General features: G+C 40.2%; 1 protein-coding gene across 1 annotated transcript in view; it reads left to right on the top strand.

The window, feature by feature from the left end:
• The first annotated feature begins 8,501 nt into the window (after window positions 1-8,501).
• The window catches only part of LOC139714468 (serine/threonine-protein kinase minibrain-like), a 35,690-nt gene continuing 27,246 nt past the window's right edge, over window positions 8,502-16,945 (top strand). Inside the window, exons 1-2 of the mRNA XM_071626174.1 lie at window positions 8,502-8,543; window positions 14,426-14,519. Coding sequence (XP_071482275.1) covers window positions 14,461-14,519 — 59 coding nt within the window. The 5' untranslated portion in view covers window positions 8,502-8,543; window positions 14,426-14,460. The remainder of the gene's footprint in view (window positions 8,544-14,425; window positions 14,520-16,945) is intronic.

Raw genomic sequence — 16,945 nt, 5'->3', positions numbered from 1 at the left:
AAAATCAAAATTTGCGTACAGTTTTGGCACACGATGCGTATGATATCATCCTCCTCTATCCTTGTCAAGTAAAGATTGAAAACGTCTCAACTCAGGCAGCTGACAAGTAATATCAGCCGACACGAACAAGGCCCTTGTAGCACGCACAATCGAGAGATCTCCTAATAATCCTTCAATCCTTCTGCATTCAGTGACGTGACTAGATTGTCATTAAACATCCATCAAATCGCGATAAATGTCACAAATGTGATGGCATAGGCACCTGGCCTAGTGCCTCTCTCATAGAATGCAAAGCTATGACACACACTGCACTAAAATGATATTGAAGACTTTGCACCGCACGTGGAAAGAAGATAACTTCGATCAATTTTCCGCTCGGCCATGAACTAATATTACTGCCATGAACTATGATTGATGTGCGATCCCAAAATTTGCCACCTTCCAAATATCAGACCACATGGTAATACAATCATCTTCACTTCAGGAGGTTGCGATTGTCATGGGTAACGAGCAGTGCACCAACCCTCGGCAAATCTCTGCCCTGCGGGTTTGATGTAATGTGTACTTAGAGACAGCCGACCTTTCTACGTGTACATGCCGGTTCACATTTTCATCACTTCATCACGACTCCTTCGCCTTGAAAACGGAATCGTAAGGTCACGGGTTAGGGGCACGCAAAGTGCAGAAGTGCCTGCGGAAGGGGTGTTTGGTGGGCTATAGGAGATGAATATGATTTGCAGCTCATGCAACAATAAGTGTGCGTTATTAATTTCGCAGTGTGGCCAGGACAGAAGGCAAGGGTAGAGTGGCCCCTATTAAAGAAAAGTCTAACACAAGAAGTCCTTGCAAAAATATGTCCAAGTGCACACCCCTCCTTGACTGAAAAGTTAAAATGCTGCCCTCTCTCTCTTATCTCTACCTCAACTGATCACAGGCAAGCAGCCCGATCACCCCCCTCCCCTTCATTGCCAGAGCAACCCTGGATGTTTCATAACAATCAAGGTCACGTGCTGACCTACTTCAAGCATGATCAGCAAAAGCTGACGAGGCAGCGAAGAGTACAGACACAGAATGTTTAAAGAAAAGATTAAACAAAAAGAGAAAAAAGAAAATGGCACTGGCAGCCTGCACAAATACAATTTACACAAAGGATGATGAAAGTCATGACCAGGAGAGAGAGAGGGAGAGAGAGAGAGAGAGGGAGAAAAGGATAACCTGGTTGTAAAAAGGTTTTTTGAAAGGGTAATTGAGCACAAACAAGTCTTAGGCTTCGTTAGTGTATATTCTGAGTACCATGCCCCCTTTGATCTAGTCTTTTTATTTCAGAATAAACTCTTGGTGTCCCATAGACAGAAAGATTCGTCTGTCTGGAGGAGTCTTTTATTATTTTTTTTACGTTATTGCTCTCCTCCGTAGACAGACGCAGTCTCCGCGGAACATTTCACCGACGACCAGATACAGACCGATCTTTCGGTCAAGGTGTCCCATAGATATGAAAAGGTTATTCACCCTTAGAATAAATTCCAATAGATCAATAACAAAGTTACATTAAAGGGAATATCTAACCATAAGTTCCAACAGATTACAAAAAAATCACATCAAAGGTGATGTTACTTGTTTAATTTGCGACATCGACCAATGGACACTCATAAGGCAAAAGCAGAGAAAGCCTAAGCTGATAATGTTATCAACTCAGAGGAATTACAACACAAAATCTACCTTGCATATTTAAAGTATGCTAATATGGATATTATTCTCCGATACCAGGATGTATTCCCTGCATCACAGCAGTGCACTGTTCAAGAAAGGGTTACAGAGATTTTCTTTCTTTTTTTTAAACTATTACTTATCAATAGATAAAGATTTTACCATTACAGCATTATCATTCCATGTTTATCATTTATGAATTACTGGTATTATAAATGTGCAATGACATACAAATGTCATGACAGTGCTGGGCTAAGGCAAAAAATATGAATTCTGATAATATGGTGAATTTCCATTTCTCAAATTGGTGAAAGGATATTGAACTCAACTAGGCATGGAAAATCCTATGTGCTGAAATATGCACACACGTACATTAGGACACAACCCTTAAAGGACAAGTTCACCTTCATAAACATAAGGATTGAGAGAATGTAGCAATATCAGTAGAACACATCATTGAAAGTTTGAGGAAAATCAGACAATCCGTTCAAAAGTTATGAATTTTTGAAGTTTTTGTGCAGTACCCGCTGGATGAGAAGACTACTGCAGTGTATGAATAACTTAGATGTCACATGCGTACAACAATATAAGGAAAATATAAAGAGAATTTCACAAAATTCCATCTTTTGAAAAAAGTACACATTCCCCTGACTCGTTACCGATAAATGTTATGGGTAATATTATTCCCCCTGCCTTTAGAAAGAGGCAAGTCAATTGCTCTTTTATTATGCGACAAAAGTGAAAATATGTTGAATTTTCTTTTATATTTTCTTTATACTGTTGTACGCATATGACTCACAAGCTGTAGTAGTCTCCTCATCCAGCGGTTCCAACACAAAAATTTAAAAAATTCATAACTTTTGCATCGATTGTCCAATTTTCCTCAAACTTTCACTGATGTGTTCTACTAATATCGTTGCATTTTCTCAATCCTTATGTTTATGAAGGTGAACTTGTCCTTTAAAGACAAGTAGGGCCTACCACAGTGCTGAGCAACAAACAAAAATATGTATGATGTGATAAAATTCCATTCCTCGAATTGCTGAAATGGTACAGAACCTACAAAGCAGGGAAGATCCCTACACATGTAGGTGTGGACAGGTACGTGGTTAAATACAGAATTTAGGACATTACCCTTTTGGAAACGTACTACATTATAATGCAAAATTCCTCTTCCTGCTGAACGATGACCTCATTTTGTGACGATCAGTGGAGTGTGATCTCTCCTCATTATATTCATGACTTTAGTCACTGGTGATGTCAACAGCAAAATATTTTGATACTTGCAGAAATCTGGAAGGAATTTTTCAACAACAACTAGACTGCCTTGTTTACACTGTGCAAAGCTATTTTTACTCGAACAATGGAAACACGTGTCCCATTAAATTTTCCACTTTCGTTCATCAATTTTCTGTCTGTAGGAATGTGCAATTTTCTTCACTAACCACACACACACACACAAATAGATAAATAAATATTCAAATAAAAATGAATGTACTTGAATGACCCAGATTACTCATATGAGGGTATGTTGAGGACTGTCGAGTCAATTTACCAAAACAACAACAACAACACAAAAGAATTCAATATCCTTCCATTTCTCAGTAAATAACCGATTTGTCTTTTGAATACATATACATAAGATCAGACATACCGACTGGCAGAAAAAAAAAAATAGACAAATAAAAAAAAATCATCATGATCAATGCTTTCATTACAAGTATGCAATAATGAAATGAAAGCAGGGATCAAAGCAAGGATATTTAGCTACATTCAAGTGCATTCACCAGTGTTCACTTGTACAATGCAGACTGGTATCAGTCATTGCCTGGTCTGAACTTCCACTGCTACAATCTATACAGACGAAACCCAGTGATGACTCCACTGATAGTGGTTTAGCTAGTCAAGACTGTACAAAAGCAACAGTCCCATATAAAGGGATTTGTCCAAGGCTTAATCCATTCATTCTTACCCACCCCCCCCAAAAAAAAAAAAATCAACAACCAAAGAAATGAAACAAGACAAATCATGCACTGCTGAAGAAAAAAAAAAATCATGCTACCATCAAAATCAACACAGGGTCAAGAACTGCTACCCGCAGACTCAATATACTCGGGGCAGGAGCAGGCCTACTACTTGGTTCACAAAGAAATTAATCATTCAATTATCCATGGATTAAATCCTATGAATCACCTGCATGATGGCCTAGGTTGCCACTGTAGTGCAAAATATTTTCTTTATATATACACATGTTTGTATAATCTCACTCTTGTTTTATCTCCTCCTCTTTCTACTACCACAAAAAAAGAGATCAAAAATGACTTAGGGAGAGAACTGTAAGAGAGTACAGAAAGGAGCCACCAGCATCTTTTGTTTCCTCTCAAGGGACATTCTCTTCTTGAAGGATAATCTCTGCTTTTGGGTGTGGAAGCAGGATTTAATAGGATTAACAATGGTTTATTGCAAAGCCCTACTTTATAGACCCCACCTAATTACCAAAGACAGCATGGCATACCAGGCTATTGATTTGATGTGGCAATCTAATCCTCATGTGAATCAAAGCTTCACCTCTTCACTTATCCCTTTCGCTATTCTAAGAAAGAACAAGAAAAATCATAAAAGGATTACACGACAAAAGAGACCATAGACATGGTCTCTACTATTTCTCTTCCATTCTACTGGTGGGCATCTGGACTGCAAATGAGCTGATTATTCATGCATATCTGATCCACTATATTTTGCATAATTCTGTGGCTAAATGTGCCCAGCTGCTCATCTTATACCCTGTCCATTAAAGCTCCATGATGGTACCTAGAGCAGAAAAAGCTTCCTTAGAAACAATGCATAACAGCATAATACACAAACACACACAGGAAATCTACTCCCCCCGCCAAGAAAAAATAATAATGATAGTGTATACGAAAAGTAACTTTGAGAATACCCCATTCCCAGCCACATTACAATAAATTTCCTTAAAACTGCTATTCAACCCTTTCTTTTCCCACTGTAGAGCTTTAAGAAGTTAGGGGAAAAAATTAATACTGGTAAACGTTAACATGTGTTGGACTCTCAGCCTCACTGCTAATATACATGTAGATACTGTAAAATGAGGAATGTTCACGTGCATTTTAATTTCGCACCAAGATTTGCGAAATTAAAATGCATGCGTAAGTTCTTGTCTACACTGTAAGCATTGAACGCCGGTGGCAACTCGCAAAAATTTCATGCCGGGAAAAAGGCCATCGGCTCCAATTCGCGGAAATTTCATGCCGCGAATATATCATGTTTTACATTACATTAAATGAATATTTACAATTATGTAAGAGAAAGTATTTGCCATCTCTAAATAGCCTCTCCTGCACAAATTACTCATCTCCAGCCAAGTGACCCAAATAGTGTACATTCCAAATAAAGGGCAATGAACATACATACTGGCATTTTCTTCTGTTTTCTTCTGTTGTATCCCCAACAGCATATGTTCAGTTGCTGTTCAACTGAAATGAACAGAGAAGAGTGCTATGACGAAAGGATAGATAAAGAGCAACTTTGAAGGTCACATACCTACAACTTTGAAATCCATTACTCCAAGCAAAGTTTAGTGATCTACAAGAAGGAAAAAAAAACAAAACATAGCAGGCTGACTCTGCTGAATCAGAAGGCACAAGCTGGAATGCAGCAAAAGGCAGCATAGAATTAATCTCCCATTCCTCTTCACAGTCTAGCGAGGTCTGCCTCTAGTGCTGGAATTCCCCATCTCCGGTTGAGATTGCAGCGAGTGGAAGGAGGAGGGGTGTCTTCCCGGGCGGCGAAGATACCAGATGGAGTCATGTCAGAAAGATAATGTCCACTTCTGTAAACGGTTGTCTCACGCACACACGTATGCAACAGGAGGGAGAGAGGGACCACCATCGCAGCACACACGTTCGCGTCGCGGACAATTTTGCGAGGTTGGCTTCTTCATTAGCCTCCTTGTGCATGGAGGGAGCAGGCTGTCATGAGCATCTCAAGGAAGTGGGGAAGAGTCAGCCCGCCCCGCTCTCTGCCTCTCGTCTCCTTCTGTTGCGGGGGGAGCGCACACCACTGTCGGAGGGGCAACACATTCGTTCTAATTCCTGCATGTGCCATGGAGCGGTACTCTCGGCCCAAGTGTGTGCCACACACGAATGGCAGCAGGGCGAGATGCACACACTCAGGAGGAGAAAGTTTGGGGCACGCTGATTGGACGACACACGGACAAACGTCTGAGCTCGACCTGCTCTAGAACATTTACCCCCTTCAATCCCCCCCCCAAAAAAAAAAGGTAAAGAAGAAAGGAATGACATTATCTTTTCCTTCTGATACAAAGTCCACAGACAAGGCTTTGAAACATATTTTGAGGCTTATGAAGATTTCACTGACAAATCATCAATCATACATAATTACAAGATGTCACTTTTAAAAAAAAATTAAGTTCTATGCCCTAAATCTTGGTGGCAGCAATGAATGAAACAACTTAGGTCACATATCTAAAATCCCTTTGGACTCGATGTACACATAGAGCAAGGACCTATGAGAGGAGGTGGGGCATTAGTTTCTCACCATTGGCTGAGAACTACCAAGTAATCAAATCTGCATGAGATGTACTGTAGTTGCTTTACACATAGTGTGAGAGAACAGTGTCATCAAAATACTGTTTTGAATCTGTGAGATTCTTACACTGCCACTGCAGATAGGAGCTTCCAAACATGTCCACACCCACACTACTGGCGCAATCACTCCTAGTCCCAGCTCAACCAATTGGTTTGGTTCACATCAGCATTAGATTACTGCCTTCACACTAGATTTGTGGCACCTTCTACAAAATCTGCTGGGATCTGGGTAGAAGATGAATGATGAATGATGATGCAATAATTGATTGTTGGACTGCCAAATTGCATCAGAGTATGCATAAGAGCTTAAGATATTATTGAAATGTTCCTTCTATGGCTGTGTGCTGAACTAGCCCTCGGCATATACCCTGGCTGAAGGTGCATTCAAAATTGAAGTATTTTCACTGGGGGGGTAACATAGGCATAACGTTGACCATTATATAGACTGCATTTTCAGTCTTTGAAGATACCATTATACTCTATATTCCAAATTCTTGTATCAATACCCTTACAAAGAGCTGCTGCATCCTGGAGATGACATTTGTCAATCATTGACCCGTTCCTTGCTTGCCAATTCAATACGACATGCCTTTCCTTTTGGTGTCTGTTTACTGTCCACATTTTTCGATCTTAAAAAGGTAAGTCTATTTGTTTTTCTGATTAGTCGCACTAACACTTGGGTGACAAGCAAGTCTACTCAAAGAAAGTAAAGATACTTCGCTCCAGACTAAAACATGCATGGCAGATATCATGTATAATGATCCAATAAACGTCATCAATCTCACATTTTACTGCTCATTATTTCTTCGCTCTTTAGGTTAAATAAAAGAAAAGCAAAAAATCAATGTGTTTTACATGCAGCATTTACACAAGGCAGAAATTTCCTTATGGAGGTACTGTACTCTACGGTCTGAAAAGACGCCATCCATGAAATTTGTGTAATGCATCATATATGCACCTGCACTGAAGTTTCCCTTTAACTGTCCATTTCAGAGGGCATACATTTTGAGTCGCTCCACACCCGCTGAGTGAACTGCTAGCTAGCCTCTATTCTGCCTTCAATTCTTTTATCATGCACACATTATGTTTTCCCCTTCATTGCATTTTATTCATGTAGTGCCTATCCTCAAAGGACATAGATCTCCATTTCACATTTGCCCAGAGATGCACAGTCTTACAGGCATACATGTATTGACAACAGACTTACATTTCTACGCTAGAACATATTTCAGATTCTGTCAGTCCCTTAGTTTAAATCAGTTCAGGTACCTCTCTCTCATTTCATGAATACTGCTTATTCATGACAGTCGACTATCTTTTTTTTTGTGGACATTTTTGTACTATTTCAAAGCATTCTCACCCCTTACTGTACGTGATTGCTGGCTTACCTGCTCTAGAATAGAGCCTGCCATTTGCATATAACCATTTCTGACTGTAAAGGGGGCACTTTGCCTCCACTGTATGCCATCAACCTGAGCCACTCCTTGGAGGCACTAATTACACTGGCTAAGTACTGCTCAGCACGCAGACAGTAATGGTGGATGGATTACAACAGCCTTTACAGAAACTACTGGTGTTGCTAGGTTTGCATTTCATTTGGGAGTGAAGCACAAATAATAATGCTTGCCAACACGAGGGAGTGTTTTTACATCAGATCAAGATATCTCACTTCGCCTGCATCAGGCGGCCACAGTTGTCAGTTTGGTGGATATGGCAGTGCTGCTCAAAACACTCCAGGCGGGTTCAAACTCAGGTCAGCCCACATCTGCGTCATTATGCGAGGCCGAGCGCAATGCTATTTGATCAGCATTTCAGGCTTTCTGGGAAGCTCAATGCGGAGAAGCCAGTGCATGGACTGTGGCATGGGGGATACATTCGTGCGGCAATGCACACGACCGTGACAAGTATGTTCGCATTACTATGCCTAGATTCTGCATCCAATTAAACCTCCCCCCCCCCCCAGCTGTTTGAAAGGAAAGCTGCTTGCGCTGTTGCGCTCTCTCTCTCTTCTCCTCTGGCACATACACTGAATGAAGTGAGCGAGCTGTTGGAGGTGCCTTATCGCGCTCGCATTCATGTACCATTCAGATGCTTTGCTTTCGTTTTTGTGTGCGTTTGAGCGGTCACAAGATATCACATATCCATTGGAGACTATAAATAGTGGATGTGCCTCAGTTTTATGGAGCACTAAGGCTTGGTATCCATCAAGTAAGTGGACATGGCATTGTGTTTTCATTATATTTCTCACAAAATGTAATCTAACAGCAAGTCTTCAGAACACATTTCAAGGTTCTTTGATAAAGACAGAGCTGGATTTTTTTCTAAATAAAAATACAGTGGAATTACCTTTTAAATATGTCAAATCCAACTGGAACGCATAATCCAGAGAAATGTATCTTTTTACTTGCATCTTACAAATAAGTACAACTCGTCATCATGGATATTTCAATCAAATCTAGCCCCTTCCACAGTACGTTTTGTTTTTTAAAAAAAATCATGTACTGTGATAGTCAGTAGGATAGACAAATCTTACTTATTTGCCTTGATAAAAAATCAATTGCAGGTTTTGCCTGGAACATAAACATTCACAGCCTAGGTTTTCTTAAACCCCATTTTACACTGTAAATCATTTGTTGCCTTTCACCCATTATTCACTTTGTTCCCTCAAATTTGGTCAATATTTTTAGATAACTGTGTATTTCTTTTAACTGTAGCACTCAGGATCCCTCCAGATATTTACATATTAAAGATATAATCTATATCAAGGCAGAGATTTATACCTTTTTTTTTTTCCTGACATTTTTCTGCAACCCATATCACATTACACCCCCTGAAGACGGGAAAAAAAAGTGCAAAAAAACAAAACAAAACAAAAGCAAAGAATTTTATGCCAGTATCACCGCCCTACATTCACACTTAATCCAGCAGTGTCTGCTTCCAATTGCCTGCTGAAGCAAGCATGGATCACATTTCATAAACAACTTCTATCATCCTAAGTCCCAGTACATGCATATTACTGATAACCATTACTTCAGAGGCTTCTTGCTTCTACCAATACTCCCTTTGATGTTTACCGACGGTATATTTAAGCCCCTGCAGTTCTAAAACAGAATCGCTAAAAATCATCATAATCAGTAGGGAGGTGACCTATAATGTATAATTTCTTGCTCTGATATCTGCACCACTCCAAATGCCTAGCTTTGGGCAAATGTTATTCATTTCCATGACTGAGTCAGCCAGCATCTTTGAAATGAATAAATCATCCAAAAATTCTTCTCTGTAGTGGATATGATGTCTGTTTAAATGTTCTCAGATTTAAACAGACATCATATCTACTACAGAGTATTTTTTCCCTCTCTACCATCAAAAGATAATGTGTCGCTGAATGACAGTATGGGTACATTTTATGTAACGCATTTGTTCACTCATTTCAAGCCTCCCTTCAGTTTCAATGACGGCACAGAGTATTTATCTTAGGTCTATGAAGGGACAGATATTGTATTACTGGGCATAATCTAAAATGGTCTTGTGTAAGACAAGTTGGTTTCAGTAAAAAAAAAAGGTGAACTTTTTTTTTTTTTTTTTTTACTATGGCTATCCTCAACATTAATTGGTCACTGCTCTTGTTTTTTTTTTTTTTTACCAGTCATTATTATCCCCTCCAAGCTGATGCACGTACAAATGTAGCTGCAATCTATAGCAAATCATCAATTTCTAAGCTCAAAGTTATGAATATCTAACTTGAGGTTAGAGATTATTTTTAGCTTTAAAGCCACTTCTTTTATTGGGCTTGAGAATTTCACAGTGAATTCTCAAGTTTTATCTGCTGATACAAGCAATACACTATACAGGGAAGCATGAAGATGTTTTAGATAAATGATTAGGGGACAATGCAAATTGATACAACTGACCAACAATAGTCAATTGACCAAGAAAAAAAAAGACGAGTAAATAAACACATCTACAGTGTACATTAAAATCTCAGAATTAATTAACCAACCAGACTTGGTCAATGGCCCAAGTGTGAAACCCGACTATGAAAAAAATGAATTGATGTCATGTAAAATGACACTGTCAGGCTGGAACATTATCATCATTACGAATACATGGTTTGACATGAGGGTTTCATTACAATGTCTATAATTCTTTGGTCCAAATCTTTTGGGAATCATCAATAACCCAATTAGTGTGGATACATGTACACCATAAAGTGTCAACATGCTAAAACTGCAATTCCAAAGATGTAGAAACAGTGATCTAATGTAACAAGCTGTCCCAGTGCTCGAGTCATTTAGATCTATTTAAAAAATCAAAACTAGAAAGTTTGCTATTAGAGATGCATCAAAACAGTATTTGAAGGAATAGATCTACACTTTTAAAACTGTTTAAACAAATAATGATGGTAAATTAGTAAGATTGGTGAAATGTAGTTAATAAGTTATCCAATGCAATACACGTTTCAAGTTTTATTATTCGTAGCTAAACTATTCTACATGAGCTACATTACACAAAGTTAATGTGCCACTCAAATAACCACCAAAGCAAATAGATCTATTTCTTAGTATTGCCTTCTCGTTTGATTATTCAGGAACAAGGATTGAACCCTGTAGCATCAAACTCAAGATGACAAATGTTGCCCACTGAATTAGCCTAGACCATAGAAAACACTGCATACTGTACTGTTTCATTCATGTAACAAAACACAATCATGTCAATAGTGTAAACATTGATCATGTTAAATTCAATAGAGGTCTACTGATAAATCTACAACTTGTAACATGTTTAGACCTGTTAAAACATTGTTGCTGCAACTTAGGGCCTACACTACAGACTCTACATTTGCCTGGAACACGTCCACTGAAAACCACTGACAGTGGCAGGCAACAGTGGTGATAAAAGAACTAACGTTAAAATTAGTAACTGCTTAACACCATGTTAGACCTTCTAGGTCTAGACCTCTAAGGAAAGGCACTTAGAATCTACATTTACAACTCTTGAGGGATCATGAAGAGACTCTTTTACAAGACCCTACACAACAGCCTGAGAAAGCTAACTGTTAGTGCTCTAGTCTAGATAAACGACGGGAAAGTCGATCAACAAGATCACTCACTCACTGTGAAGAGAATGGGAAAATCCAAATAAAGTTCATCCATGCCATGCGATGCGCAGTATCATCTTCAGAAAACTCTGTCGATCAAGTTAACCGTTAACGAGTTAGATCTACTAAACGTTACAGTCGTTCAAACATCGATCGAGTACCATCAAACTCGGCTTCAATTCAACCTGGGCCTACCGGTTAGTTCTTTCAGATTTTCGATAACTCCAAGACTTGGACTATGAATAAAAAATAAGCAAAGAGAACGCGTCCCACAACGCAAATCAAAAATTGTCCCAAGCATTTCCCTAAATACTAGTAGATAGCACACGTCGAGATTTTACAAATCATCCACGATGTGATGGAAACCGTTAAAATGTGTCCTGCGAACCATGTCGAAAAAGATCACCAAAATTCGTGTCGAAAACCAGGCTGATTGCAAACTTTGAATTCGGAAAGATCTCCGCCCACGCACTTCTAACTCCTCCAAACTATCGTGGGCGACTACCCATGCCACTTCTTTTCCTCTCGAAGCACCGAGCCATCGAGCTCGGCAACCTCGTGAAATCGTTCGGTTGACAAAAAACGGCCAACTCCATGCCGCAAGCGCAAGATTTTTATTGGCGAAAACAGTGTGACAATGTAGAAGAAGGGTCAACCGGCACAACGAAAAGACGATTTTAAACTCAGGGTGGTGGAGAATACCGTAAGCAATGCTATTCACCTTGGATTGGAAAACAGAAAATGCCGAGAATTCTTGGGAATACTGCAAACGGCAGGTAAAATAAGTGTAGGAGATGGGTGGCATAACTCACCTATTTCTATTTCGTTGTGGATGATTCAAGTAATGTTTACAGTATCTCGACGTTCTACTAATTTCCCGCGATAAAAACTTCGGTCGAGTCGCGGATCCGTCCCCTAGCCTTTCATAGAGCTTTGTTTGCAAATGCGCCAGAGCGCCGTTTTTGGCAACTTCAGTAAGATGATGTCATCATATCTCCCAAATAAGGATGGCCCTCTTCCTAATATGTGCGTCGGGTTAGTATCCTCCATTGCCAAAAGAAGCGTATTGAGTTTATTCGACCAATAGTAAAGGGTAGTGCGCGAGCTATTGCGACATGTCAGGACACGATTTCCCGCGCTTTTCTGGCAGGTACCCAGGAATGACACAGCATTTGTTCACGAAATTTCTTCTTTTGAGATCGGCAAATCGGCCGGTCATAACAAACATTACCGAAGCGCATGGTATCGCGAACTCTCAACCTGAGGTGGCGCACTACCTCTTCACTTACCATTCCCTGAGCGACCACACAAAAACTCAATGCATGGGGCATATGATTGTCATGTGGCATGCCTCATCCCTCTTTCTTTCCGCGATCGTACAGAACTCCTTTGCCACCTCCTTCCTTTCTTCCTTTTTACTTCTTCAATGCTTAGTTCACCCATTCTTTCATTCCATTCCCCTTTCTTTCCCTACATCCTCGTTTTATTTCGTATTATTGAAATCACCTAACTCCATTCTAAGCAAAACCCGACTCGAATGAAGGAATACTGATATTGAAACTGGACATCTTATCTACCAAATCAATGACAATCCCATTCGTCTTTCGTCAACCAGGGTATCTAACAAGGTATAAAAAATTCGGAGCGAACCTGCTTTATATTTTTTTCTTCCTATTTTTTCGAACTTCCTTAACTTTTTGTAACTCTTTATTCCTACATGGTCACGCAGTTTATTGATTATGAATTGTATGATTACGACAGAATGATAGCAGCTTCAGACCATAAACTCTCCAAAAATGATTCAAGAGTGTCTTTGTGTGTATGTGTATGTGTAATGAAATTTATAATGTTAACACATACTCCAACTTGTTTATATCAAAGTAAATTAAGTAAGCAGCGTTTAGAGAAAATGCACACGAAGAAAGGATTTATCATTAAGCAAAATCAACCAGATTATAATAAAAAAAAATTAATGCTTCCGCATCATGCCATGTAAGATGAATAAGTACAGATTATAGAAACAAACAAACCCAAGTGTTTTAATATTTTACAAAAGATTAAACAATGATGATACAGTGGAAGGTGTCAAAACACATCAAAAAAAATTAAGCGTTGTATATTGTTTTTCCAATAGGCCCTATGGCTACAATAAAATATTGTTCATCCTGTGACAGGGGCGGATCCAGGAATTCCATAAAGACTTAAGAGGGGGCGCTTTTACAAAAGTAATGGGGGGGGGGGGGTGCACGCACCCCCAATTTTGTCTTTTTATTTCTATTGTTTTAAGAAAAAATAAAGGGGGGCGCACCTGGTGCCCATCCGCCTGGATCTGCCACTGCAGTGAGGTATTTTGAATACTATTTCTGTGACATAAAATATTTTGAAGGTAGTCCTATGTGATCTTAGAACCATGTAATGATTTTCATTTTTTTTTCCAATACTCTTGTTAACAGTGATGAATTCTACGTAATTGCTCTGTCATAGATATCACGTTCAAACGCTGTCAAAATATGCTATTTGCTCTTCTTGACAAAGTCCTAGGTACATTGTTGTTATGTCACAAATCAAACAGGGGAAAAATCATTGCATCATGACATGATATAACGACATGCTCAGAAAAATGAATAGGAAGATTTTTTTTTTTTTAATTTAGGGTATCCTACAGTATGTTTTCAATGCCTGTCTCCGTTGTCACTGAAAACATTTATTAAGAAACCTGAATATTAGATGCTCCATCAAGTTTCTCAACCTAACAAACCCTACTAGTAACATTAAATCATGTGAATTAGGCTTGATTTTTTTGGTATGCTAATGCATAGCGTGCTCCCAACGATTTCGCGTCTACGCTGTATCTCTTCCCCCTCCTCTGCCGTTCCAGTACTGGTGGTTCCCCGTATTCGTGCGTTGACCGTGGAATTTGGGGGAAGCCCTCTGACAAAAATAGACTTTGTTTACAAACACTTGTGACCTTTCTCCGAACTTTCTGTCGTAGTTACTGAGGCATTGTGGGATACCTCTACGAACAGAATGGCGGCGAAGAGCGATTTTTTCTGTGAGCATATTTCGGCCTTTTCACAGTCCATACGGTAAGCTTGAAATATTTCTACTTCGGTGCGTTCACGTTTACACACATGTTGCTTCATGACACGTAACTGATGTCAAATGAGATGATCAAGTGAATTTTACCGTCGAAAACATATTCGTGAGTTGTGTACGTGTATACATCGTCAATCGCCGCAGAAACAAAGTAACATTTCACCGACACGGCGCTGATATCATGCCCTGGAGCACCGGGGAAGCAAAAGCCGCTGTCTCGCTGCTGCGATTACAAGGCGCGGGGATTTATGTCTCCTCGTACGATCCGTACAGTTCATGTCCTCCTTTCTTGTTTATGTGTGGGACTATGGCTCATGTACATTACAGCATATGTCGATTTGATTTGTGACCAACAACTGATTGTGATGTATCTTTCTGTCCTGTTAAACTGGCATTACATTACTAGTGTGACAATACTCTACTCATGACTTCTTCCCCTTGGACCATGACTACAACCTTCTAGTGCTTGGTAAAGTATGTGCCATACTAACCCCGGGACGCTCCGTGTACACAGTTACACACTGTAACATTCGAACATGAATACAAATCAAGAGAAATTAGGGGATACAGGTAAATAACCTCAGGAAACAGGAGGGAAAATGAATTGAAGAAAATCCTCATTAATAATACACATAATTATTCTTAACACTTGCCCATTCACTGGATTTACATGCTTTTCAATGGTAAAACGGGCGGTCGATTAGATCTACCACAATGATGAGCTTGTGCCGGTGTTCAGTAAAAAATGTCACCTTGAACCTTGACCTTGAAGTAGTAATCCCTTTCAGCAGTTCCTTGAAACTATCCCGGGATGGTAGAAGTGTCGTGCGTCAGTGAGAGGTGACATGGTGAACAGGATGATTTTAAATGTCACTAATGTACAATAAAAGTGACGGTGCATAGTGCTAGTAAAAAAAAACATGCATCTTTTCTTAGAGCATGTGTGACCCAACAGGAGGCTGCATCACTCGGATGACTGGAAGAGCAGCCTCTCTGAATGTTAATGGGTTGGTAATTGTGACCACAGGTCCTGGCAGTTGGTTCCAGGTTCTAACAGCTCGGGGAAAAAAGGAAAATTTAAACACATCTATGGTCGCGATTGGGATTGTGTACTTGAGCTTATGATCATGCCTTCCTATGTAGGTAGCTGGGAAAATCACATGTGGTAAACGTAGAAGTTGACAGTAGTGTATCTTATGAAAGAGGGTGCACTGTGCAAGGAGGCGTCGTGTGTGGAGACTATCCCAACCAAGAGCAGAGACCAGCGTTGAGGAAGATGTTGAATACCTGTAGTCTCCATGTACAAACCGAGCAGCAGTTTTCTGCACCTGCTCAAGAGAGTTTACCATTGTAGCTGTGTGTGGGTTCCAGGCCTCTGATGCATATTCTAGTTGGGGCCGGACAAGTGCGGTATAGGCTCTGGCCTTTACTTCCTTCGTGCATGGGGATAATGTTCTGCGGAGAAGCCCTAATGTCTTGCTTGCTCTGTGTCTGATGTTCTGGCAATGTTTGTTCCAGCTCAAGTCATGAGTGATTGTCACTCCCAGGTACTTGTATTCCTGTGCCTTAGGTATATGGACATTGTGGAGATAATACTGGAAAACGGAGGGATTACGTTTCCGGGTGATAGATAGGACGGCACATTTCTTCACATTGAAGCTCATAAGCCAAGTTGAAGACCACGTGGATAATTGCAGGAGGTCTTGTTGTAGTATGTGATGGTCTGAGATTGCATTTATTTCTCTGTAAATGACACAGTCATCAGCAAAGAGGCGGATATTAGACTGGATATTATCTTGTATGTCATTTATGAAGAGGAGAAAAAGAGTTGGTCCTAGTACTGAGCCTTGGGGCACTCCAGACGTGACATTCTTCCATGTGGACTTGGAACCATCAACAACCACAGCTTGCTGTCTGTTGGTGAGAAATGACATAATCCAGTTTAGTGTGTCGCCCGTTATGCCATAATAGTGAAGCTTGGTACACAGACGTTGATGGGGCACCCGATCGAAGGCCTTCTGGAAATCCAAGAAAACAGCATCAACCTGGCTACGCTTCTGGATGGTGGAGGACCAGTCATGTAGTGTAGATGTGAGCTGAGTGGTGGTGGAGAGTCCTCGGCGGAAGCCATGCTGTGCATCTGAGAGGATGTTACAGGATGCAAGATGCTTTGAAACTTGGCTAAGGACAATATGTTCCATTACCTTGCAACAAATGCAGGTTAGTGAAATAGGCCGGTAGTTTGAGGTCTCGCTCTTGTCACCAGACTTGTGTACAGGAGCTACGAGGGCCTGTCTCCATTGTGATGGAACTATACCATCATTGTAGCTCTGTTGGTATAGGAATGACAGAGCTGGGGCTATCTCATGTGCAATAAGCTGCAGGAGTCTGGGTGGGATCTCGTCTGGCCCGCTGG

The sequence above is a fragment of the Diadema antillarum genome, unplaced genomic scaffold (genome assembly GCF_040938485.1).
Source record: "Diadema antillarum isolate AM-2024a unplaced genomic scaffold, OU_Dant_1.0 seq00002283_RagTag, whole genome shotgun sequence".
Lineage (NCBI taxonomy): Eukaryota > Metazoa > Echinodermata > Echinoidea > Diadematoida > Diadematidae > Diadema > Diadema antillarum.
This window is presented reverse-complemented; position numbering and strand designations above follow the sequence as displayed.